Source organism: Athene noctua, chromosome 1, assembly GCF_965140245.1.
Source record: "Athene noctua chromosome 1, bAthNoc1.hap1.1, whole genome shotgun sequence".
NCBI classification, from domain to species: Eukaryota; Metazoa; Chordata; class Aves; order Strigiformes; family Strigidae; genus Athene; species Athene noctua.
The window spans coordinates 56,417,538-56,441,468 of NC_134037.1; the positions used below are offsets into that span (position 1 = coordinate 56,417,538).

Consider the following 23,931-nt stretch of genomic DNA (forward strand, 5'->3'; position numbering starts at 1 on the left):
TATGTTGTTCTATGAAAGTAGCGAAGCCTATGATTCCTGTTGTGAGGAGTTAAACAAAAGGAGTCATCTATAGTACAGAGATCTTAGCTGGAAATCTTACAGTTCCTAAACAAAGCCCAACTGGTGTACTCAGCAGTGTGCATCACCTACTGCTATAGTCTCCGTCAGTTAATTGACACCTCTCATGTATACAGCATTCTCATAACATTTAAATCTGAAGAGCATTTGAGGTTCCCTGCAGAGCCAACACAGCAGTGTAAGCAAAACTCAATTTTACCACTCCGAAAATGAAGAAAAAGATGCAACTCATTTTCTCTTCATTTTTGGTTCAGCAGCATGTAATTGCTCTAATGTTGGAACCAGCAGGGCTTTGTGGGTGACTGTCTAGGGACAGACTCATGGAGTTATGAGGAGACTGTGGGGAGATAAATTTCCATGTGTCTCCTGCCCTCTCTTTCCTTGCTGCTCTTTCCACATTCCTTGTTCTTTTATTTCATGTTTTCTTTCCTTAGTGTCTTTCCCCTCCTTCAGCTTAATTGACTAAGGATTATTGAACCTAATATATTTAGGTACTGTGTTGAATAGAGCCCATACATGAAGTTTGACTCCTGCATTAAACTCCTAAAAAATTGCATGCAACTGAGATCTCTGGAGAGTCCATACATGTAGCAGTCTGCACTAAAATAGATTGATAATTTCCGCATTTTATGCTTCTGAAGAGAACTTACCCAAACTTTCAACTTCCATCAACTCCTATAAAAAAACTTCTTTAAAATGTTCTTGTATCTCACACTTTGCCATTGTTTTTCAAAGTTGTGTAGTTACAGAAGCAGCTCTGGAAGTCAGCAAGGTCCATTTTCAAAGAAATCTATATGCTAAACCAATTGAAATAAGGTGATAGTAGGTTCATTTGAAACCTGATATTCATTTGCCAGAGAAGCTGTGACAAACTTTCTGTGATTCTGGACCATAAGGATGGTTTTGCTAGCATTTTTCTTTCCTTAAAATACTTTACAAATTTCTTGGTTTATAATTTGATACAATTTTAAAAATCTACTACCTTTTTACGAAGTCTTGTAATACCTCTGCACAGTTATTAAAATAAGGGAACACTCCACTCAGATAAATTAGCCTGATGAGATGAAAGAGAGTTCTGCTTTTTAAAGTTCAGTTCGTGTAAGGCAGTGATTAAACTTTGACCAAATGACTGGCAGCTATTTTCTCATTTGTCCAACTAGATGATGTTTCAGAACACTCATAGACGCCTATAGTAGCCTAATGATTAACTTGCACTACTCTTTGGGATTAATCTTCGCTTCAGAAAGGTGAATTTACTTTACCATCTGACTGGCTAATCTAGCTGTTGCCTTACTTTGATATCCACATTTCCAAGATGCTACATTTCTGACAACAGCATTGAGAATTAAAGGTGTCAAAAAAAAAAAAGAGATTAGTGACCTCATCACTTCAGGATATATAGACTGCCTATTTGTAAATATGCATTGTAATACAGTTTCTATTTTTTATTTAAATACTAGCTACAGAAAGCAGAAACCTAGATCACTATAGCAGTAGAGAGCTAAGAAACTCTGTTTAATCTTTCTTTCTTCCAAAATAGGTAGATACTCTTATCATGATGTACAAAACACACTGTCAGTGTGTCCTTGACAATGCAATTAATGGGAACTTTGAAGAGGTAAGGTTGTTTGAACACACATTCTTGGTATATATGCACAGGGAGCCAAGAAAGCATTATTTATGTCCATGAATCTGGTTTCTGCTCCTTTAGATTCAGCATTTCTTATTACATTTTTGGCAAGGAATGCCTGACCATCTTCTTCCCCTGCTTGAAAATCCCATCATCGTTGACATCTTCTGTGTTTGTGACTCAATACTGTATAAGGTAAATGAAGCAATTAGCTACATGAATAATCTCAACCATGTTACAGCTTTTGCTTGCGTAAAAACAGCGTTGAAGTTAGAATAGCAGGATGCCATGACTACTTTCAGCCTCTTATCTGTGTAAATTGCAAGGATTCACTGGCACATGTAAGAGCTGAACTCCAGTCTCAGGTCTGCTGCACAATTGATGTGTGACTACAAGCAGCACACTAATGGTGAAATACTGACCTACTTGCTTGAATGTAGCTAAAAGAAATGCTTGTATGCTTCACTGACAAGACTGACTAAGTTAAGCCTGGATGAAAGCTGAAGCCTTGTTTTTACTTTAAAGATTATTGCAGTTTCTACCAGCAAAGAGAGTCTGTGGCAGATCAGTGAGGTGATTCCACATGTGAATCTGCTCCTCACAGGTTATATCAGGCCACGGTTTCAAGTTACAAATCTGGAACAATACTGAGTTAAGATATTCCTGCCTCTCCTGTCTGCTACATTTCATTTCTGTTCCTATGCTGCTAGATGTACCAGCAGAACTGCTGTACTCTGAACTAGTTTGAGTTTAAAAAGAAATTTAAGGAACATTTGTTTTGCAGAGTATTTGTGCCATATGAATTCTTTGATCTAGTTCACAGCATGACCACACAAGTAGTTAAAACTAGGTGACACTAAGGAGTAGTGCAAGGTCAGGATTAAGCAACAGAACACTGGGGAAAAAATAAAGAAAACAATGCCACCAGAGTTTCCTGAGTTTTTGATTTGGAAAATCAGATCCTTAATTAATAGCTGTAAAGTACTTCAAGTTTCTGTGATAGGACATGCCATATAAATAGAAAAAGACTGCATCCTCTCTAACACATTTCATAACCACATATTGATGGTAAGAAACAACTATCAGCATAACAGTAGACACCAAGCAGTGAAAGCAAGAGGCTTGGGGCTGTTCCTCAGTGAGTGCCTTATTTTAATCTATTTGTCATTCTTTACTGGACAAAAATATGGGAAAAAAATCCAGAAAAGGTGAAAATACATATTTTCTATGAGCATATCAAGCTCTAAAGTAAGGAGAGGTGTTTTATTTAGCATCAAAGATCACAATTACTACCCTGGAGATGCACCATTAAGCTTCATTTACTTGTATATGTTACAGCATGCCTTGAGTTAATGATTTTTTTCCTGCTCTAAATGTGCTATCCCAACATTAACTTTATTTGTAATAAATATTTAATGTGACAGAAGAAGAAATACTACAGGAGCACTGAATTATAAATTGAATAAGACAGAATTTCTCAAAAGTTCATAAATGTACTATTTATTGTGCTTCTTCTCTGTCTCTCACTGTTTCTCACTTACAATCATGTTAGATATTCTTGACAGCAGTGCTTCAAGAAAGAAGCGGGAATTTTGTTGCGTTGTTATCAAACCATTTATAATAGTGATGGAAACAGATTTTTGGAATATAGGCTAACAACTTTGCTCTCCACAATAACATTCCTTCCCCAGAAGGCATGCCAGATGGCAGTTTTCTTCCAAAACAGCCCCACACCACACGTAGCTATAAGAGATTTGTCCTAAACTCTGGACACATTCAGTGCCTCATCCAGTATGGCAGAAAGAAGAGTCAAATGACTAATAGCACTCGAGGACTTCGGAGATGCTTGAATATCTGCTTTACTGACTGTTTATGCATCTCACTTCTACTGATTTCCCTACTTCAGGTCAGGAGTGATTTATTGTTTAAATGGCATGCTGGCATACATTAAAAATTTATTGTTTAAATGGCATGCTGGCATACATTAAAAAGGTGAGCTATCTAGGTATATAAATATCTCATACATTCCTATCTAATAGTGATGGGAGAAATCTAGGTATATAAATATCTGGACAATAGGTTGAATGGCTTTATTCCGTCCTTTGCAATCTAAGTAGACAAGATGAACATGAATGAATAAATGGCCAGTAGAAGCTTGATACCATTTTCTGTTACCTTTTTGAAGGTCCTTACAGATGTACTCATCCCTGCAACAATGCAAGAAATGCCAGAAAGGTAGGTATTTGTCAATAATAATAATGATACATTCTGTTTGTTAGGCACATTCCAGATAAATAGCAGAAATTCTATATCCTAGAGATATTTATGCTCATTTTCAGAACAGTAGAGTATGTGTGGCAAAATACTGTCAGCTCTGAAGACAGCTATTGAAGAGCCTTAAAATACTACATGGTATTTTAATGTCCCATTTTACTGGCTCGTTGCATAATTTGAAATGGGTTTCTTCTACACTAAAGCCCTAGAAGATCAAAAAAGAAACAAATGTGTTGTTTAAGGAAAATAATTACCTTTTTTCAGAATACTTCTCAGGTTTGTATCCTATGCATCGCCATAATATCTAAGCATTTTCTCAGCAAGACATGAATAAGAGGATTACTATAAGTTCTGAATTTTCTCATCTTTCCTTTCCCTTGAAGGGCATCTTGTTTAGGGGTTTATATCTGACAAAGGCCTTTAGCTTCAGATATCTCTAATTATTCTTGGATTTCTTATGTTTTATTATTAAAGCTATTATTTTTCAACCTATTTCAATCATCAGATGGCTTACATTTTTTCTCAGGGGAGGTAAGGATCAATATATAGTCAATTTAGCCTTTTGATGATTGGTCATTTCCTGTTCCCTTTTGGTGACACCTGAGGAGTAATTCACAGATATGTCCAGGAGTCTGGTAATCACAGAGTGAAACCCAATTCTTTAAACTAATGCAAGACAATTTTTATTGATGTTTTTCTAAAACACATTTTTTTCCTGTAGTTTACTGGCAGATATAAGAAATTTTGCAAAAAACTGGGAACAGTGGGTTGTTTCCTCTTTGGAAAATCTACCAGAAAACCTGACAGATAAGAAACTGCCTATTGCACGAAGATTTGTTTCTTCCTTGAAACGACAGACATCATTCCTGCACCTAGCACAGGTAAACAGAATAAGACTATACATCCAAAAAATTGTCAGTTACATTCAGCACACCTTGCTGGCTATGAGATTCAGTGCATTGTTTTTTCAAGGTTCAACTTCAGCCATGGAAGACTTATATCTTGTAGTTCTAACCATGCAAGAAGGAAGGGGCCGTAAATAGATCTGACCAAAACTTCAGACTTTTGTAGTAGAAAAGAGAGAAAAGACCATGGTTGTAATGAACTACTATCATGGGAACTTTTGGCAGTCAAATGATGAGGTGGAATATATGGGTATGGTTTAATTCCAAATTGGAAAATATCAGATGATCTTTCTTGCTTAGCAAAGGTTCACTGTCTTGTCCATGATGTCCTTTAGTGAGCTTATTTCTTTTTGAGTTTTGACTGAAAGGAGAACATGAGTGACATGTAGCTGAGGGCTCCAAGGCTATCTGCAATTAGGAGGCACCTCCCTGTGATGGTTTGGCAGATTATACAAAAGGATACAATGCCTTTCAAGTAACTTAAGTGCTAACAGCTTGGGCTTTGAGGTGATAATCCTCATGAATAACTGTACCATATATTCATCTTGACTTAGTTTTCTCTTTCATAAATATTAAGACAGAAGTAGCACATGGGTGACATTGTGAAAATGTTGTGATAGGAAGTCACATTAAAAGAGCATTAGAAGTCTAATGGAAGGGAAACATTATCTCATCCGATTTACAAAAAAACCCAGCCATGATAAGAATATTAAACAGAACATGATTCTTCTCTGAGGAGTTATTCAGGTGATCCTCATGTGTGGGTCTGTACTGGTTTTGTCTGGGATAGAGTTAATTTTCTTCATAGTAGTTAGCATGAGGCTATGTTTTGGTTTTGTGCTGGAAACAGTGTTGATAACACAGGGATGTTTTCATTATTGCTGAGCAGTGCTTACACAGAGCCAAGGCCTTTTCTGCCTCTCACCCCACCCTACGAGCGAGTAGGTTGAAGGTGCACATAAAGTTGTTCAGGGACACAGTTGGAACAGCTAAAGCCAGCTGACCAAAGGGATATTCCATACCATATGATGTCATGCTCAGCATAAAACTAGGGATAAGGTTAGCAGGGACACCACTGCTCGGGGATTGGCTGGACATTGGTTGATTGGTGGTGAGTGATTGTGATTCATTTGCATCACTTGTCTTTCTTGGGTTGTTTTTTTCTCTGTTTCTTCTTCTTTTTTTTTTTTTTTCTTTTCCTTACTATTCTTATTCTAAAATTACTAAACTGCTTTTATCTCAACCCACAAGTTGTCTTACTTTTACACTTCCAAGTCTCTCCCCCATCCCAGGTTGGGGAGTCAGTGAGCAGCTGTGTGGTGCTTAGTTGCTAGCTGGGGTTAAACCATGCCAAGGTCTCAGCATTTTACCTTGCCTTTGCAGATTGCTCGACCAGCCCTTTTTGATCAGCATGTGGTGAATTCCATGGTGTCGGATATTGAAAAAGTTGATTTGAATAGTATTGGCTCTCAGGCACTCCTTGCAGTCTCAGGGAGCACAGACTCTGATGGAGAGGTCTACAGTGAATGTAAGTCCATGGTGGTATATTTGAACTGTTAAAAGTAATTTGCTCTTTCATTCCATGCCACACTAGTCTACTTGGAGATGGACTGAGAAAAGGCACATGTTGTCAGTGCATTCTCTAATCTAGCTCAGTATTGATGTCTCAAAAATTTCCTATGATTATGGTTTAATTTAATGGATATTTGAGCTAGTTTAATTTTTTTTTTGGTGATGAATAGATTTTTTTATCTGAAAGCTGATCTTTAAAAAACCCTATAATTTTCTATAAAGTGTAACAACTACTTTCATACACAGAATAAAGTACAAATTTTGAGAGTGTTAATTCTCATATACACACCTGTTGTTGAAAAAAAGATATAGCCATTTTCTCTATTAAAAGATAACTTTTGTCATAGGACTCATACTGAACAGAGTTTGTAGAGCTGAAAGGAATAGCAATGTGTTGTACTCCAAATATTGTTACTTTCATCATGAAAGTTTGTTCTCTTCAATGGTTCACAATTCTATTCACATTTTCATTTGAGTTGCCCATTTCCTACTTTTTGTGTAAAATAATTGTTTTCTATGTTTTCTTTGTCTTATTTCACAGTGGTTAAAAAAAGGAGAAGAGAAATAACTGCCCATTCAGGCACTTTTTTGCAAATGGGAATTGAGGAAGTTAGCTTTACATTAGATTGTGAGAAACTTGTAAAATACAAGGGAAACCTGTGACAGTATACCAATCTACCACATTACTGACAAAGCTTTGCTACTAAACTTAGTAATAGAATAGTTTTCAAAGCTGAATCTTAAAAAGGAATGAAAAATATCTTTTTTTATTATTTTATTTTCTTGTAAAACTTCATTGTCTTACAACCTGTAACATTGTAATGCTTAAGTAATTAAAACATATATGTGTGACATATGTGTGTCTGCTTTGCTGGAAAATTGCATATTTCTTCACTGCTCTAATTCTTTGCTTTTCCTTTCCATGCTACAATATTGTCATATGGCTGGTGAGTGGCTTTTTCTCACGTTCAGAATAGCGTGCAATGATATGTTCTCCTTTTTACATGGTAGATGACTCTATTACAGTGTTCCAAGAACTGAAGGACCTTCTAAAGAAGAATGCCACTGTGGAATCATTTATTGAATGGTTGGATACTGTGGTTGAGCAAAGGGTTATCAAGGTACCTTTCAAATGTTCTGCCTGACTCAAGACCAAATCCTACTCCCCTTAATCTGTCCCTTATTTATGCAGTCCCATTGGTTTCCCATATGGGATTCTTATCTCTGCTCCCATCTCCTTATTATAACAGGGAAGTTCTTCATTTGATGTGAAAGATTCCAGTGCTGTTTGTTCTAATTATTCATGTTAAGTGCTGTTGAATAGTCTTATGTGTGTGACAAACTGAGGAATACCTTAACTAAAACATTAAAGTCAGATCTGTCATAAACTGTACATGAAAGTAATCCATCCACCTTATCTGTGCATGCAGAAGCACAGGGGTATTGCTCAGTAAGGTGAGCAAATGCTTAGAGAAGCAATTCTTTCTTTCATGGTATTCAGATGGTGGTGTATGTGGTATAAATTAATGTAGCACATGGACTCATAAGTAGCTAAACTGTAGAAGGATTTCTACAGACCAGGATGAAGATACAGTTTTGTAGCTTTATAAGATGCTTAACACAGTTATTGATGGTTTCAACTGGATATTCCGCCCCTCACCCCCCCCACAACCCCCACCCCCCCAATTTACAAGATGTTTTATAGTCACAAGAATTTTATATGCATGTAGTTATACAGGAATGATTACACTAAAGCTCAAACAAATTAATTGAGGTCTGAGTTATGTCTTAAGTAAGAGATATTTACCCAATTGATGACTCTAATGAATGTAAACTAGCAGAATAAAATGTTACACATTGCTTGTTAGTAGCTGAACACTGGTCTTCTCATCAAGTCTTGTTCTATATGGAAAAGCAATAGCTTATCCATCATTTTAGGAGCATCTTGATGTGAATGGATGTAAGAGGAGGAGGCAGTGCAGTTAGCTTTGACTAGCTTGCAGAATAGTGACTCTGCCACTTACAGAATAACCATGGGCATGTCATTTTTCCTTACTTCACCTGTTTTTTCCAAATTTTAATGGAGACAGTGATAATTCCTTTCTTTTTAAAGCACGCTGAGTTTCCTAACATGTGCTGTCATACATGAGCAGCGCAGTGAGGAGCTTTGGATGATTCAGGGCAGCAGAGCCCCCATAAGCACTAATATAGACACAAAACTCCCACTGAAGCTGAGCAATCACAGCTTATTTTAGAACCGAATTATTATGGTCTAAAATTGATTCCACAATTTCAGAAGACAGTTCCTGATAAACAAGCCAGGCAGAAAAGGTGAAGTACTCTCCCATTCAGCATCTACTATATGGTACTGTATTATTGAAGTTAACAGCTATAGTTCCTAACATTGTTTTCCTGTAGTTAAGGGTAAGAAATACCAACAAGTCCCGATACTAGGTAAGCTAAGCAGAAGCTAATAATTTACAGAACATGTAATCCTTCCATTGCTGTCTGTCTTCTGTTCATGCTAAAGCGTGATTACTGTCAAACTCACACTACAGCTTCTCTGCTTGCTGTTTAAGAAAGCAACAGGTTATACATTACCACACAAACAAATCACTGCCAGAGCAAAGTGACAGTATGAAATAGGCAGCGTTGAAAGCATCAATGTTATGATAGTAAACATACCATTTTTAAGAGAAAGTCTGGCCAGTATTATACAGATTTATTAAAGTACAAAGACCAATTTCTGTTCCCTGTTTATGTGGAATAACATAGCACTGGAGGGTGGGGTTTTTTTTCTTTCTTTCTGCCCTGTACACCTGTATACTTGCAAAACAATTTGGCACCTTTAATATTAGAGTATGAGGTAACTTATATAGCTTTAGGGCACAGCAGAGCCCAAGCAATAAGCAGTTTGCTTCATCTAACGTTGTCAGAGCTCTGCTCTGGTTGCACTGAATGAAAATAGTGAATGCTGCTCTTCTTTATCACTTTAGGACACACATTATGAAGATAATTTGAATCAGGCAGCTTCATCCACCCTGCCACATCAGCCTGAGTCAAGGACTCCTTGAACTCTCAAGCATATTCAGTTCTTTCTTCTCTTCTGTGTGCAGAAAGCAAGTCAGCAGACTTACCAGTGTTTTACTATTCTCTTTCAGGCAAGCAAGCAAAATGGGAGGTCATTAAAGAAGAGAGCTCAAGACTTCCTTCTCAAATGGAGTTTTTTTGGTGCTCGAGTGATGCATAACCTAACTCTAAACAACGCGTCAAGTTTTGGTACCTGAGCTTTGTGAAAATACTCTTATTTTGTACATACATGCTAGCACTTACCATCTTTCCACCATTTCCTGAGCAGAGGAACCTGTCCTAGTCTAAAGATTCTTTGATCAAAGATACAAATGCTGAATAATGTGGTTTTCAAAGTAACATTTTACAGTAAATGCTAGCAATATTTTGTTGGTGACCTGTGTTACATGTTCATTTTTAACAGGTACTTTTGTTTTGAATTGCAGTTTGATACTGCTTTTCAATTTAAGATCTAGAAGCTCTATTTGTTTTGATATGGCAGTGGAAGTGTAACTGCATATCTTGGTATAGGGAACAGAAGATTTAAATTATTAATTTTACATGTGGAACAGTTTGATAAAAGATGACTGCTGTATAGAAGTTCTTGTGCATAGTATGTTTTCATAAAAGAAAAAGGAATATGGCAGATCACCACTCATTTAATTCTGGGATCAGCATACAGCCAATTCTACAGTGTCTGTGGCTTTTAAAAACTAAGGTTCACATTTCCATCTTCAGAAATGTTTACATTTTTGGGGACTCTCAGAAAGAACCTTTTATAAAATAGAAGATGGTAGAGCAAGTAAAACTCAGTTTAAATCTAATACACGCTTCCCTAAGTTTAGCTGTAGGTATTTTATTATCTAGAATTCAGAAGGTATTTGAAATGCCTGTAAGGAGAAACATGTTTTTAATGTGATATATCCTTGAAATAAGGTCAAAGACTTCACCAGTTATTGTCTGGTTATTTAGCGCAAGGCAAACAGAAATAGAGCAGAGGCATTCTAGCAGACTTCAGCCTTATCTATCTCCACTGTGTGCCCTCTTCAAGTATAAAGCATGTCTCACTTTCATCAGTATTTTTCTTTGATGTAATTAGTGGTCAAATAGCCTACAGGACAGTAAACAATTGAGCTAGGTGGGCCAGTGCAAAGAGAGATTAGAGCTAGAAGTTAGGCACTATTCCTTGTTGGTCTTACCAGGTCATTTAAAGTCCACAATTATTTGTTTGTTTCCCTCGCTTCTCCTAGAATGGTGAGAGATGGTCACAAAGATAACTCAGCTACTCTCTCTCTCTCTCTCCTCCAAAAGGTTCTTTTCATTTGATCCGCATGCTACTAGATGAGTACATTCTGCTCGCAATGGAGACACAGTTCAATAATGACAAGGAACAAGAACTCCAGAATCTACTGGACAAATACATGAAGAATTTAGGTAACTAGAGCTTGGTTCTTTTGAATGTACTCCTGTATTTTTAGAAATTGGCGTTATTTGTTTAAACAGGAGCAGGCTTACTGTCTTCTCCTGAAGGTGTAGTTATATGCAACATTATCAAATTCAACTGAAAAGCTTGTGACCATTCAATCAACAATTCATTCCCACTTTCTCACCATAATTCACTTAATAACATTTTGTGGGAATGTGAATACACTGGATCACTGAAATGGCCTTGGATGCAACAAACACTTGTAGGTACATCTGGGGTGCCACATGCTGAAGCGTGAAAAGAGGTATAAATAGCAGAAGGGGCAGGAATTCCTAATCCATTTTTTCTGCCAAAACTTAAATATGTAATTACACCTTGAATTAGGAACATATTAAATGTTACCAAAATGCAAATATCCCTTCAAGGTTGGAACATAAGTTTGGAGCCCTATTTAACATCTGGCTGAAGTGTTACTGTGTGGAAAAGTGGAAGAGAAACCAAATGTATTTAAAACACTGTCCTTAACATTTTCCATCTACCAAGCTTCTTCAAGGTTAGACAGTTTGAAGTCATATACTCCAGGTCTTTTGCTATAAAATTAATTGAGATTGATTTCTATCAAATTCTGGTCCAAGTTAATCCGTAAAAATCCAGTGAAACTCGACTGGGTTCTGCTGAATTGTTTTTTAATAACATTAGCACCAGTAATCAATCTTTAACTTTCTGGTTATTGTTACTCTAAATCTGCACTTTGCTGCCAGAAACTCACATGGAGTTTGTCTGACAGTAGATGTTGCACTTTTTCTTCCAATTCAGCCTTCAGGAAAAAAAATTATCCTGTGCAGCAGTTGCCTTATGCTTGGATTCTTAGGTCACATACGTGAAACCATAAGGTAAAGTCATAGTTTCCACTGAAGAATAGTAGAACTTCCAATGAGTTTATCATTAGTCTGCAGAAAACTGAAGAACTACTGAGTATAACAAATGCTTTTCTCTAGATCCCAGTATGAAAATAGAGTTTGAGTATTCTAAAATTCCCATTATTAATTCTTTAGTATGAAGTGTCATGAGCCTGATTCACTCTTAATGCAACTTACTTGACTTCATAGCTGATATTTACCTCAGGGGAATAAATATGATTCATACCTTTGCTATAATGGCTTCAGTAAGGAGCTGATACTCTGTGATGTAGATCTGTGATTGAGGAAAATGACACAAGCAGTTCCACTGGGAAGATCAAGACTAGAGCAATATTTGTATTCAATGGCTACATGCAAAATATGGAGGCTTCACTGGGTTTTGAAGTAAGCAACCAAATATGAACAAATAAGGCAGCTGATATTCTGTCTATATACTATTGTTGAATTTATGTGCAATAAGCATACACATAACAGCCACCAAGAGTTTTCACTTACTCTTCCAGATGCAAGCAAAGCCACCTTTACTGCGTCACCAAGCTCTTGCTTCCTAGCAAATCGTAACAAAGCTACTCCTCTGCCCAGTGACGCTTCAGTCAAAAATGAATGTCTAGCAGAGCAAACCTACATGTCCTTGTCAGCTAGCCAGCCTAGCACTGCACCTTCTGGTCTGAACCCCTTCACCACAGGAGACAGTGAGAATATGCAGCAGCTGCATACAGGTATGTATCAGTTCTAGTTTCTTCTTCTCTTATTTGCTTGTTAGTCTTTCAATCCACAGTAGCATGTTGCTGTAGGAGCAAAGGCCGTATGTATTTATGAAGACCTCTAGTAAATAGTGTTTCATGAGTTTACCCTCTGTGCTCATTTACAGAAGGTGGCAATTGTAGAGCCCTGTCAGTAATAGATCCTCTTAGAACAACAGTAAAACTATCCTATACCTAGTGGCTTGATGAGGTTCTTGTGAGAAGAGAATGAACAGTAACATTTGGAAAACTTGAGGCTTGTAACTGTGGGGATTTCTCACAGAACGTGGCAGTATCCAAACTGGAGAATGGAAGTGGGAAGTTTTATAGCCTGAAGCCATGGATTAAAGAACTTGTATTGTATAGGTGGGAGCCAATGCATATCCCTTCTGAAGGTTTCAAATGGTAATGTACACTTCACTGGAGGGTTAGTTTCTTAACAGATCCTATCTAGTCAGCAGTACTGCAGTATGAATGCTAATCACAACTAATGCTTATTTATTCCAGGTCAAATGGAGCTGCCTCAAAGCACTGGTCACCTGATGACTCCACCCATTTCACCAGCCATGGTCAGCCGAGGAAGTGTTATCAACCAGGGGCCAATGGCTGTGAGACCTCCAAGTGTAGGTCCAGTGTTATCCACACATTCACAGTGCTCTTCCTACTCAGAACCGCTTTATCAGACTTTGTCACAAACTAATCAGAATTACTATGGAAACAATTCCAATTACCAGGCTATGTTCAGAACTCAGGCCCATTCCACTTCAGGAGTTTACCACCACAGAGCAGAGCACAGCCGATTCAATGCCTTGAGTGAACAGCAGTTCTCCAGAGACTACTTCAGCAACAGTTGTGCTGTGTCTCCATACAATGCCAGATCCCCTTCCAGCTATGGTCCCTCATCCATGTCTCAGGACACACACAATATGCAGTTTCTGAACACCGGGAGTTTCAATTTCTTGAGCAACTCAGTGTCTACGTGCCCAGGAGCAGCATATCCTGCTAACACTTCCAACGGTATTAATATATATTTTCTTTTTCCCTTCTGTTTCTCTTTCCTTGATGGAGGAAAACACCTTTTCTCTGATTTTTTCTATGGATGATGTTTTTCGGCTCTTATTTGTACCTTCCTGTTTTCCACTTCTCTAATGACACACACAGAGATTGTAAAGCAGTTTAACAAGCTTCTTAAGGATGTATTTTCCTCTGGTGAATCCTCAGATGACCTCAAATGCATCTGCTGCACCTATACTAATCTTCCTTTGGCACCACTGCCATATCTTGCACAAAGGAAGGAAAAGCAGGATGACCTTGTGATTTAACAATCTCTTGAAAAGCCCCCAAAACATCTACTGTGAAGTAGAGCAAGCATAAGATAGCTTACCTCTGGAAACAGCAGAATGGGCCATTCTCGTCACAGGGTGAGAGTGGTGAAATGAAGTATAAAAATGTGTATTAGTTTGAGACTTTGGCCCTAATATTTCTCATACTTAAAATGTAAAGTTATTGCCACAATCTGCTTCAGAGGTACAGTTAGCAAAAGCACTTCCCTTTTCTGGAAGAAAGACACACTAGAAATGTTGTTTTTATGTGAATTTGTATATGCAGTAAATATGTACTATGATGCAGATTTTCTTTCCATGTTTGCTTTCCTTGATGGTGAGCTTCAGAAGGGAGCACTGAACTGTGGATAGGAGTTCTCATGGTGTCTCTTATGGCAACTACTGTTTGATTCTGAAATTAGAATGGCAGGGCAATTCTGTACTGAAGGGATGACTGAACTGCTAGGATCTTTTTGCTCACTTGTTAGCACCCTTTTTTTTGGGTCAGTCACTGCAATGTTACTAAAGTTACAAGGCTGTATGTGTACATAAATAATCTTATTCTCAAGGGACTCAGCCAGTAACAATTACCTTCTGTCCCAGGTTATCACAGTCTCCTACCCTCCTCATTCTCTTCAACAGTAGTTTCACTCTGCTTTTTTCCAATCTCCTGTCAATAGGATATTATGGAAACAATATAAATTATCCAGAATCTCACAGGCTTGGAACAATGGTGGATCAACATGTTTCTGTAATCAGCAGTGTAAGCAGCGTTCGATCATTGCCATCATACAGTGATATACATGATCCACTGAATATCTTGGATGACAGCGGAAGAAAACACACAGACTCGTATTACACGGAGTCCTCACCTTCGATTGTCTGTCGGACGCCTATGCGTAAGTATAGCCAATGACTGAGGAAGAGCTATCAACTTTGTAGCATCCTAACAAGTGCTGAGTATTAAACTATATCTCACATATATAGTAAATGAAGTGTGATATAGAGACAAAATAGCTCAGTACCTAGGATGTATTGTAATATATGTTTTCCTTAAAATTCCAGGACAGTGGGTTTAATAACTCTACATTCCCATAAGGAGGACTGTGATCCATTGTCCATGAGTAGTGGATTAACTGGCCTGGATTGCAGAAAAGTCCATACTGGGAAACACTTTCTAACTATTAAGTGAGCTAATAACAGACTGGGCTCTTCTAAGGGCTCTTAAGGATCCTCACTGTCAAACAGATCAAATGAATCCTGGGTCAGGGATGTCTAAATACCAGCTTCCTGTGGTATAGTCCCTTCCCGTCCTGTGCTTCAACAGCTGTGTGTATTAGGCAAAGCTCCCATTGATGGTGAATTTTAGGTGAAACTACCTAACCCCGAAGGGTTTGGTATATGCATTAAACAAATGGCAGCTGAGTTTGGTCTCGCATTTTAAAAAGAGTTGCATGGAAGATAAAAACTAGGGCACTGTTTGTTTCTCCACAAGATTACCTCTTCCCACTACTTACCTGTTAAACTTGCACAGAAGATCAGATGTTACTTGCCCTATTAAGTCTCTGCAAGAATACAGTGCTCAGTTCTTTAAAGGATGCTGAAGAGGGGAAAAAACCCCAGCACCACCACACAGGGACTGTGACCATCAAGTGCCTTCTGTATTCTAAGTTGATATGTGCCAGGTGGTGGCAGTGGTACCACTAGTGAATATGAACCTGAATGGTGCAAGATACGGAAAGATGAGTATAGCACACATAAATAGCTTTGTACAGTTTTCACAGAAGGTGGCTTATATGCAAGCCATAAACTTCAAGCCCTTACCTGGATTTTAGCAGAGTTCACTTATACGTGGGTTTTGACCTATTCCTTGATGGTGTGAGGAGCCACTGAAGAAAAGTTCTAGAAGTAGAGGTAAATTGAATGAAGTACAGAAGTGTTGACATTTCCATCCTTCACATGGTGTGCCTGATAGATAAGGGTTTTCATCAGATGAAATTGGATTGCATTTTTTGTTAAATTCTACAGATAGAAAACTTGCAATGATGGTAACCTTTTTTTCCCACAGCTTCAAACATGCAAACTACATCTTCATCCCAGTGTATGTATGGAACATCTGGTCAGTTCCCTTCTCAGGAAAATCTGGAGTCCCATGGCCCACCAAGCAGAGATATGGTGTCATCTTTACCACCAATCAACACAGTCTTCATGGGAGCAGCTGCTGGAGGAACCTGACTGGAAGAGACATGTCAGTGCATTAGGCTTACTTTCCAAATCCAGACATTAAGGCTATGATGACAATCCCCTTCAGTTGGTGGAATAGAAAAGTATTACATATAGGTGTTAAAGGGGCCATTTTAGAGATATTAGCAGCCCTCCACAAAAGAAAAGTAGCTATATTCAGATTGGGTCCTGTCTGTGAATCACTCAGGATTGTTCTCAATATTACATCTTTTCAGTCAGAAATTCAGGATGAGCCAAAAGAGCCACTGATTCTTGCAAACAAGAATAAATTGTAAAGAAATGATTACATCTATTCCTAATTTATTAAAAATGCTATTCTAGTCTTTCACTTATATCTTTTTGTATAAAAATGTTTATTTAATGCCTGTGTTGCTCATTATTTATTAGGACCACAGAGTAACTGTTTACTTTCTCTTATTTGACAGATTGTCAAATGTATGTATCCTACCTCCTATGGAAATGTTTACAAGGTCAATTTTTACTGTTTTAAATGAAACTAAGCCAAATTATTAAGTTTTTTACTGTTGTGCTCTGGAAAGTCAATTTCAAATGTTTAGTACCTACTTGTGCAAGTGAAACTCCTCAGGAAATAAATAACACATGTTGTGGGGATTTTTTTCTTTTAAAATAAACTACTTTCTCTTAAAATAAAAACAACAAAACATACAAATATCATAAGCCAGCTAATTGCAGTAGCCTGCTACTGTAGCTGGGTAACTGAAACAAATTAAACTATGCCACAAAATATCATGGGATTTCAAAATTACTTGTGGTCTTGAACCCAAAATTGCTACTGGTGCAAATCCACAAAAAGATGTTCATCAGCCTTTATGGGTTAAGGGCAACTGTGTATACTGAGACCAAAAGTAGTAAAGATTAAAAAATATTGCAATGCTCCAGATCAGCTATTTTCATTTAAAAAATGTTTTACAAGTGCCATGATATTCTGTATACAAACATGCATTTATATATGTTTCTGGAGAAGCCAAGTGAAGAATATTCACAACAGAGGGCAGAGAAGAGAACAAGCTTGCAAAACAAGCTTCTTGCTACACATTCATGAAATGGCAGGTGTTATTTTATAATCAGATTGTCCCAACATCAGATTCAGATTTGGATTTAAATCCAGTCTTCTGATGTTATTTGTTGTTCATATTTCCATTTAGTCCATCGAATATATGCTGGATATTGAGGAACTGGATAGCAGGGTATTTTTGGTGGAAGAAAATGGATTACACCATGATGAAGTTTTTATTTCTAATCCTGTATAACTTCCTTTAGAGTTTTCTGTCATGAGAGGTCTGACTGCAGCAGAAAAGTAATAATGAGCGTTGACTGGGCTAGCTCATGAATAATTCCTGATATGAAGTACTTTATGCAGAAACGAGACACCATAGTTCAGTAACCGAGAAGTCGAAGACTTCAGCTCAATTGCTTCCTAATTCAGGGTGAAGTCTTATGCTGTGGCCAAAAATGCCATAATGATGCAAGTTTTGGTTCCAATAAAAGTTCCCAATGACGTGTAGTGGTAATACAGGCTGTTCAAACAAATATTTGTTGGGTAGGGCTTTACAGCAAGTGAAGTACATACTGCAAAAGAGTTCTTTCTTCAGGATTATTCAGAACAGGATATATTTTCTCCTAAAATTAGTCCTATAAAAGTCAGGTTCCCTATCTAAGCAGGTCACCTGTATAGTCAGTGAAGAGAGATCCCTCCCATTCCAAGTGAGATAAGATGGGGAAGGGGAGTATGAAAGTAAGGGATATGTCACTATCCTAAAATGCTTGGCTGCCTCTGCTTATAAATGGCACAGCATAAATAACTAAGTTGGAAACTTCCAGACTGTTGAATTTACGTGACAGCAATATGTAGAATTTAGAGGAAGTAGGCAGCCATTAGCAGACAGGGTCTTAGTCCATCAGGTCCTACATAAAAAGCAGTTTGTGATACATAGTGACTCATGTCATTTATAGGCATCATTTCCAGTCATTTTATTTTTTTCACATGAACCACTTTGTATTGTGTTTTGGTCTGGGTTTTTTTCTTGACGTAAATTACTTTATCTACACTTTATCTGAGATAAAAACCATATATCACTAAATGCGCAGATTCTTGTGATGGCTGCAAAACACAGAGTAGCATAAAGTGCCATGCTGTTGTCAACAGCAAACAGCCGGTTAAAAGAAATGTCTCATGGTGCTGCAAAACAAAACAACAAAACAAACCCATAATAATTGTAACTAACAAATTCAAATGAGAAATTTCCATATCATGATACATTAGTTAAGTCACATGTGTGATTTGATGAATTCAGCAAGTTTTGTCTGCGGGAAATGAAATCATACATAGCTTTTGTGGATACCCCACAGGAAGATTTTTATGTTTGGTGGTATAGCAGCATTACAGTAAAAAATATGAAGAATCAGTGGAATTACTTGGTGGTCTTGTATTACCCAGTCCAGTTGCATTTTGTGGATGCATTAATATGTTGGGTTTAATATATACATATCAGAAAATCAGTAATACAAAAATTGTACATATTAAGTACACTCAGTGTCAAATTAATATTTCCTAAAGGACAAAAAAAAAAAAAAACAACAAAAAAATGAAAGCTACTTTTTTTTTTTTTTTTTTTTCTGAGAAGGAAAGAGGGAAAACTAAATCCTTTTGATCTATCTGCCAATATCTGTGAATTTGAAATGGTGCTACAAAAGGCAAAAAGATGGATGAACAGGCCAAATCTGTTCTACTATGTTGTATGAGCCTGCATAATAACATACCATACATAATTAACCTACATAATTAACAGTTAATTCAGGAAAACTTGCTTCTTTCTTCTTAGTGATGTCCTCAGGGTGGAGCTTAAATTAGCCTTAGCTTTGGCATTAGGATTAACGTCAGGGGTTCAGGTGGTCTAGTTATGATTCCTTCAAAGTCTAGTCTTAAGAGTAGCCTTAAAGTTGATTTGGAATTTACTTTTGGAAATGAAAGAGGATGAGCCCTTTAGGATAAACGCAGGTCTAGAAGAAACGAGTGAGACTAATTTGAGGTTTTAGGTGATGGACATCACATTGACAATCATATTTCTGAGGCTGGCATTGAAGAATTTAAGGTAATGGTTGGAGTTCAGGCCAACATGAAGCAATGAATCTGAACTGATTATGGATTTAAGACCTGCAAGGACCTGTGCTCATTACTGAAATTTGTAAGAGTCATTGACATAGTCATTAGCTTCAGCTAAGAGTTGGAATAAAAGACTAGGACTAAGCTGGAATAAAAAGCTAGGACTAGGTCAGTAATTGTGTAAGCCAGGATCATGTCTAAGTAGTCATTAGCTGAAACTTTTTTGAAAGATGCATCTTTCACAGCCTAAGACAAGAATTATATCCTTAATGGAAGGACTGTAGGATCTGTAACCTCTAGAGAGATGCTGCATCAATGCTAAAGATTAGACCTCAAGTAATCAACATTACTGGGATGGTGAAAGATCAGGAAATCAGGAGATCCTACCACCAATTATGATGCTTCCATGGTCACCAGACATTTGCAGCAATTACAAGGCTCAGCAGAATCAGGTCTCATGAGGACCTGAGCTTGCCAACAGAGGCATGAATGGGCAAAACGGGAGAAAACCAAGGCTGGGATCTGAAATGGAGAGAGGCAAACTACTGTGTCCATTGCATATTTAGTGACACTAAATAACATTTCTCTGCATTTTGGATTCTTTATTATTTGCACACTTTTTCCCCATTTAGCAATGGCTGCATGTTACACTGATGCATGGAGCAATGGTTACACAACTGGAAACATGTAAAAGATTATATTAGCAGCTGAACTAGGAAAATCTACTTCCCTTCCTTTTGGTTTAGTTGATTATTATCCTTGATCAAATAAAGGGCCACATGTTCATACTGCCCTTGTGCCCTCGTTGCTACAGTAAAAAGAGACATACAGTGAAATTGTACATTTAGAGTTTGATACTAGATGCTTTTTTAATTCTTGTAATATTTAATTTTCTCATATCATTCAGTTTTCTTCAGAAGCTGACTTTATTGATTAGTCATCAGTTTCTCATCAGGATACATAGGGATCACTCAAAATTTCGTTAAAATGGCATGTTTTAGAAAATCTCCACTACAATAAAAATACCAACTATATGTAATACAGAGGTGGACACTAAACAGCCCTTCCTTTCTGTCTAATATGGTCTTTACCAAACTTCTTCAAAGTATCATCAGCCTTCAAAAACTAGCCCAGACATACAGCGTCCTCTAACAGCATCTTTACTTTGATTCTACATGCTTTTTTCCCACGTAGGTGTGCCATCCACTGGCTGATATATTGGATCTGGTTTCCTCCACACCCAATCCACAGTGGCTGTTAAGTTTCTGACAGCCCCAACTTCCAGTTCTTGATAAGTATTTTAATTTTGGAGATCATGAGGTCAATCTTCAGGTATGCTTAAAGTAGCAGTTATCCATCTTCTGGCTCCTGATGAACTACCTTCAGTGCCCCAGATGTTACAGTTCTCTTTCAGTTCCATTTCTGAAACTACCAAAACACTTGTCATTGTATAGTTGATAGTATGGGTAATTTTTAAAGAATTTTAAAAAAGAATAGAAAAAGTGACGTACACTATTAAGTTACTCTAAAATCAAAGGTATATTTCATCCTAAATGAAAGGTATGTGGAAAAATCCAGGGAAATTAATTTTTTAAATGGTAAAATATTGAGGATGAGACTGAAATGGACTCAGGCCATTGTACTGGGGATATAACACTTTGCTTAAATAAATAAATATGAACCAAGACAGATTTGATATTGAGCTATTCCAGCTGATTATAGTGTTTGCTCATTTGGAATAAAATCAGATCTCTGAACCTGCTCCAAAGTTTACAGGAAGTTGAACAGTGCCATCAGAAGAAACTGAAGACATCTATATAAGTCAGCTTGGTTTGTTCCTTTGCTTTGCAGAGTGGCCTTTATCTCCTTATAGATTATACAGTCCATCCTGTGTAACTGCTGGAGTACACCCTGGCCTCACCCTTGGGCCAAGCAGTTCCCTCTGCAGGAAAACAGTAAAAATCAAAGTCCACTCCAGGGTCCGTATCTGCTCTACATCATTGATGTGACCCAGATTTTCCTCCCCAGCCTTTCACAGTCTTCCAATAGTAGCCTCATCAAGGAGCTGGGAATGAGGTTCATGCTACTTCTGCCAGCAGTCAAGGCATGATCTATCACTGATAAGTGATATGCCCCTGAGTCCTGGACAACTCAGACACAAGCAAAGCAGAACTATTTAGGCCTGTGTCCCTCTCTTGTCTACCTCCAGGCAAAATAGAGTTTGGCAGATGGCTGTCCCTAGGGGATACTTTTGCTCAGCAAATCCCTTTGCTTAGCACTTGTTGCTTGCACAGATCCTTAGACTTGTGACTCACATGATTTCCATGTGAAACATGAGCCTCTCCATGCATCCTATGGGGACCCTAGACGGCTCAGTTGAGGTTGAGGAGTCTGGTTGTCAACAGTACATGTGGTAGTGACGCAGTAGAGTACATGACAAGCTTTAAGTCACTTCATGACTGTTGGCTCTAGAAAGTCTCAGTGCAGTTTGCAAGGTCAGGGTGAGATGTTTGCCCACCTGCTTGGGCTTACTCTGTAAGCCCCAGCCCCAGGCTGGCTGCGGCCCTGCAACAATGCCATCAGTGAGAGTTAACACCCACCTCCAAGTAATACTGGTGACTTAGCAAGGCAGGTTGAACTGGGCATTACACAGCCTCTCAGCTGAAATTGGATGAAGTCCAGATAGTGTGCAGTGGAGAAGGTGTGTTTAATCAACATCTGGCTATATGTTACATGTCCTGAGGGCTAAGCCAAGAGATGACCAAGGAGATAAGCTAACAAGGGCCCAAGCATTTTTGAAAATGGAGTTTGTAGTTTATCTTCATTAATGTTGATGGGTGCAGAGAGCTTTTGATACATAATGAGGATTTAATCCTTAATGCTGTAATAGAAGATACCTCCTAAAAATATCCAGGCATCTAATTTATAGAAAACTTACTTCTATAGCAATACTTACCTATCGATCTTTAAAGAAAGCAATCTTCACCCTTGCAACACATGAAAACATGTTAAAAACCCATGCAACTCTGGGTCCAGCTCCTGAAAACGCTAGCCTCTGTTCTTTCATCTTATTGACCATCAGAAAGGTAAGGTAAGGCTTCTACATCTGCATTTAGTTTCTCAAGTAAGCAAACAGTTCTTCTAAAGTGTTGTGCACTTAGCAGTTCCTGCTGACTGGCATTAACAAAATGGTTTTGCCAGGCAAGTGCGTGCTGAAGAGCCACAGAGATACAAACAAAATCCACAGAGTGGGGGTGTGCATGGTCGGGGGGTGGTCTTGTTTCATGTCACTGGCCTACAGTAGCACCAGGTGACATGCTACGCCTTTTCACAACAACCACAGCATAGTACAAGGGTCCTTGTTTAGGGAAGGAAATACATAGAAACATGCATTTTCTTTACAGAGGAAATAGAAATTAGCGAAACCCAGTATCATTGATAACAGTGTTTCCTGCTGTCAGACAGGACTGAATTAAATGGAATTTCTCACCCACCTACAGTCAAGCTGCATTGACCAATTTTCTTTCAACCTCCCATCTTGAAGAAATCATCATCATTTTCCTAAGACAAGTTCATGAAGCAAGTCAGTGGGGCAGGCCGTGTAAGACCCATCAAACGGTGGCCAGCCCTCTATCTACACAAGCAAATGCAGCCTCGGGACTCCTTGGTGTGCTTGCTCTGCTTAACAGCAAAAGTCTGCCTCCCTCAAGCACTTCTTTATCTGCTGTCCCCCAAAAAAGCTTCAGAAGCTATAATGCCAAACAAACTTAGGCTGAGATCAAAGCATTGGTCTACACAATGTGTGTGATGAGCATGATATGTGAGAGAACAATTGGATCTGATATTTTGGTATATAGAACTTTTGCCATCTGATTCAGCATTTTCATCTGTCCTGAAAGAAAATTCTTCTTTGGCAAACTAGAACAAGAGAAAATCCGTGAACTCTGCTCAGTACAGCTGGGAAGATTCCCTACCAATCATATTTATCTCTTTTTTTTCCAATACCTTGGGTTTATGTGACTAGATATTAAAAAAAAAAAAAAAGCTCTGTAGAACTGACTGCTGGTAAGAAAATGTAGATGAACACACAAAACTGAGGCAAGATAAAGCAAAATTAAAAGATATTTTTAACTAAGGGGTGCACAAAGATGTCTGACATAGTGATTTAAATTCAGAGCAGCAAACCAGGAACCAAGAATCCAGACTTCTGATTAACTTTATACATGTAAAATAGGAAAACCCCTACTTTATCTCAGCACGCATTCAGCATGCATTTGGATCCGCTGAAACTGCAGACCAAACCAACTCAGTGAAACAAAACAAAACGAAAGAATTCCACACAAACAGGAGAAAGGAAAAGATGCTGTTAATTTGTTTTACCAATACAGAGAAAGACAGCCCAGGTTTTAATACCTACCAGTATTGCTATCATAACTCCTTTAGCTAAGATCATCTTTTTTGCACTGACTTAGTTACACTGGTGAAACCCAGAATTTGGTGTTGCCAAGTGCTAATGTTAATTTTGCTAGGAATACCAGATTGCTATACGCCTGGAACAGTTTGCTATGTCTTTCTTCATAATGACTTAGTGCAGCTTGAAGGAGTAGGCAAATCCTGAGGGATT

At 38.0% G+C, this 23,931-nt stretch overlaps 1 protein-coding gene across 1 annotated transcript in view; it reads left to right on the forward strand.

Moving 5' to 3' along the window:
• The window catches only part of RFX6 (regulatory factor X6), a 36,254-nt gene extending 20,080 nt beyond the window's left edge, over window positions 1-16,174 (forward strand). The window contains exons 8-19 of the mRNA XM_074923706.1: window positions 1,619-1,696; window positions 1,790-1,903; window positions 3,894-3,943; window positions 4,704-4,863; window positions 6,271-6,415; window positions 7,471-7,580; window positions 9,621-9,738; window positions 10,840-10,962; window positions 12,378-12,593; window positions 13,125-13,634; window positions 14,620-14,838; window positions 16,008-16,174. Coding sequence (XP_074779807.1) covers window positions 1,619-1,696; window positions 1,790-1,903; window positions 3,894-3,943; window positions 4,704-4,863; window positions 6,271-6,415; window positions 7,471-7,580; window positions 9,621-9,738; window positions 10,840-10,962; window positions 12,378-12,593; window positions 13,125-13,634; window positions 14,620-14,838; window positions 16,008-16,174 — 2,010 coding nt within the window. The remainder of the gene's footprint in view (window positions 1-1,618; window positions 1,697-1,789; window positions 1,904-3,893; window positions 3,944-4,703; window positions 4,864-6,270; window positions 6,416-7,470; window positions 7,581-9,620; window positions 9,739-10,839; window positions 10,963-12,377; window positions 12,594-13,124; window positions 13,635-14,619; window positions 14,839-16,007) is intronic.
• Window positions 16,175-23,931: the final 7,757 nt, after the last annotated feature.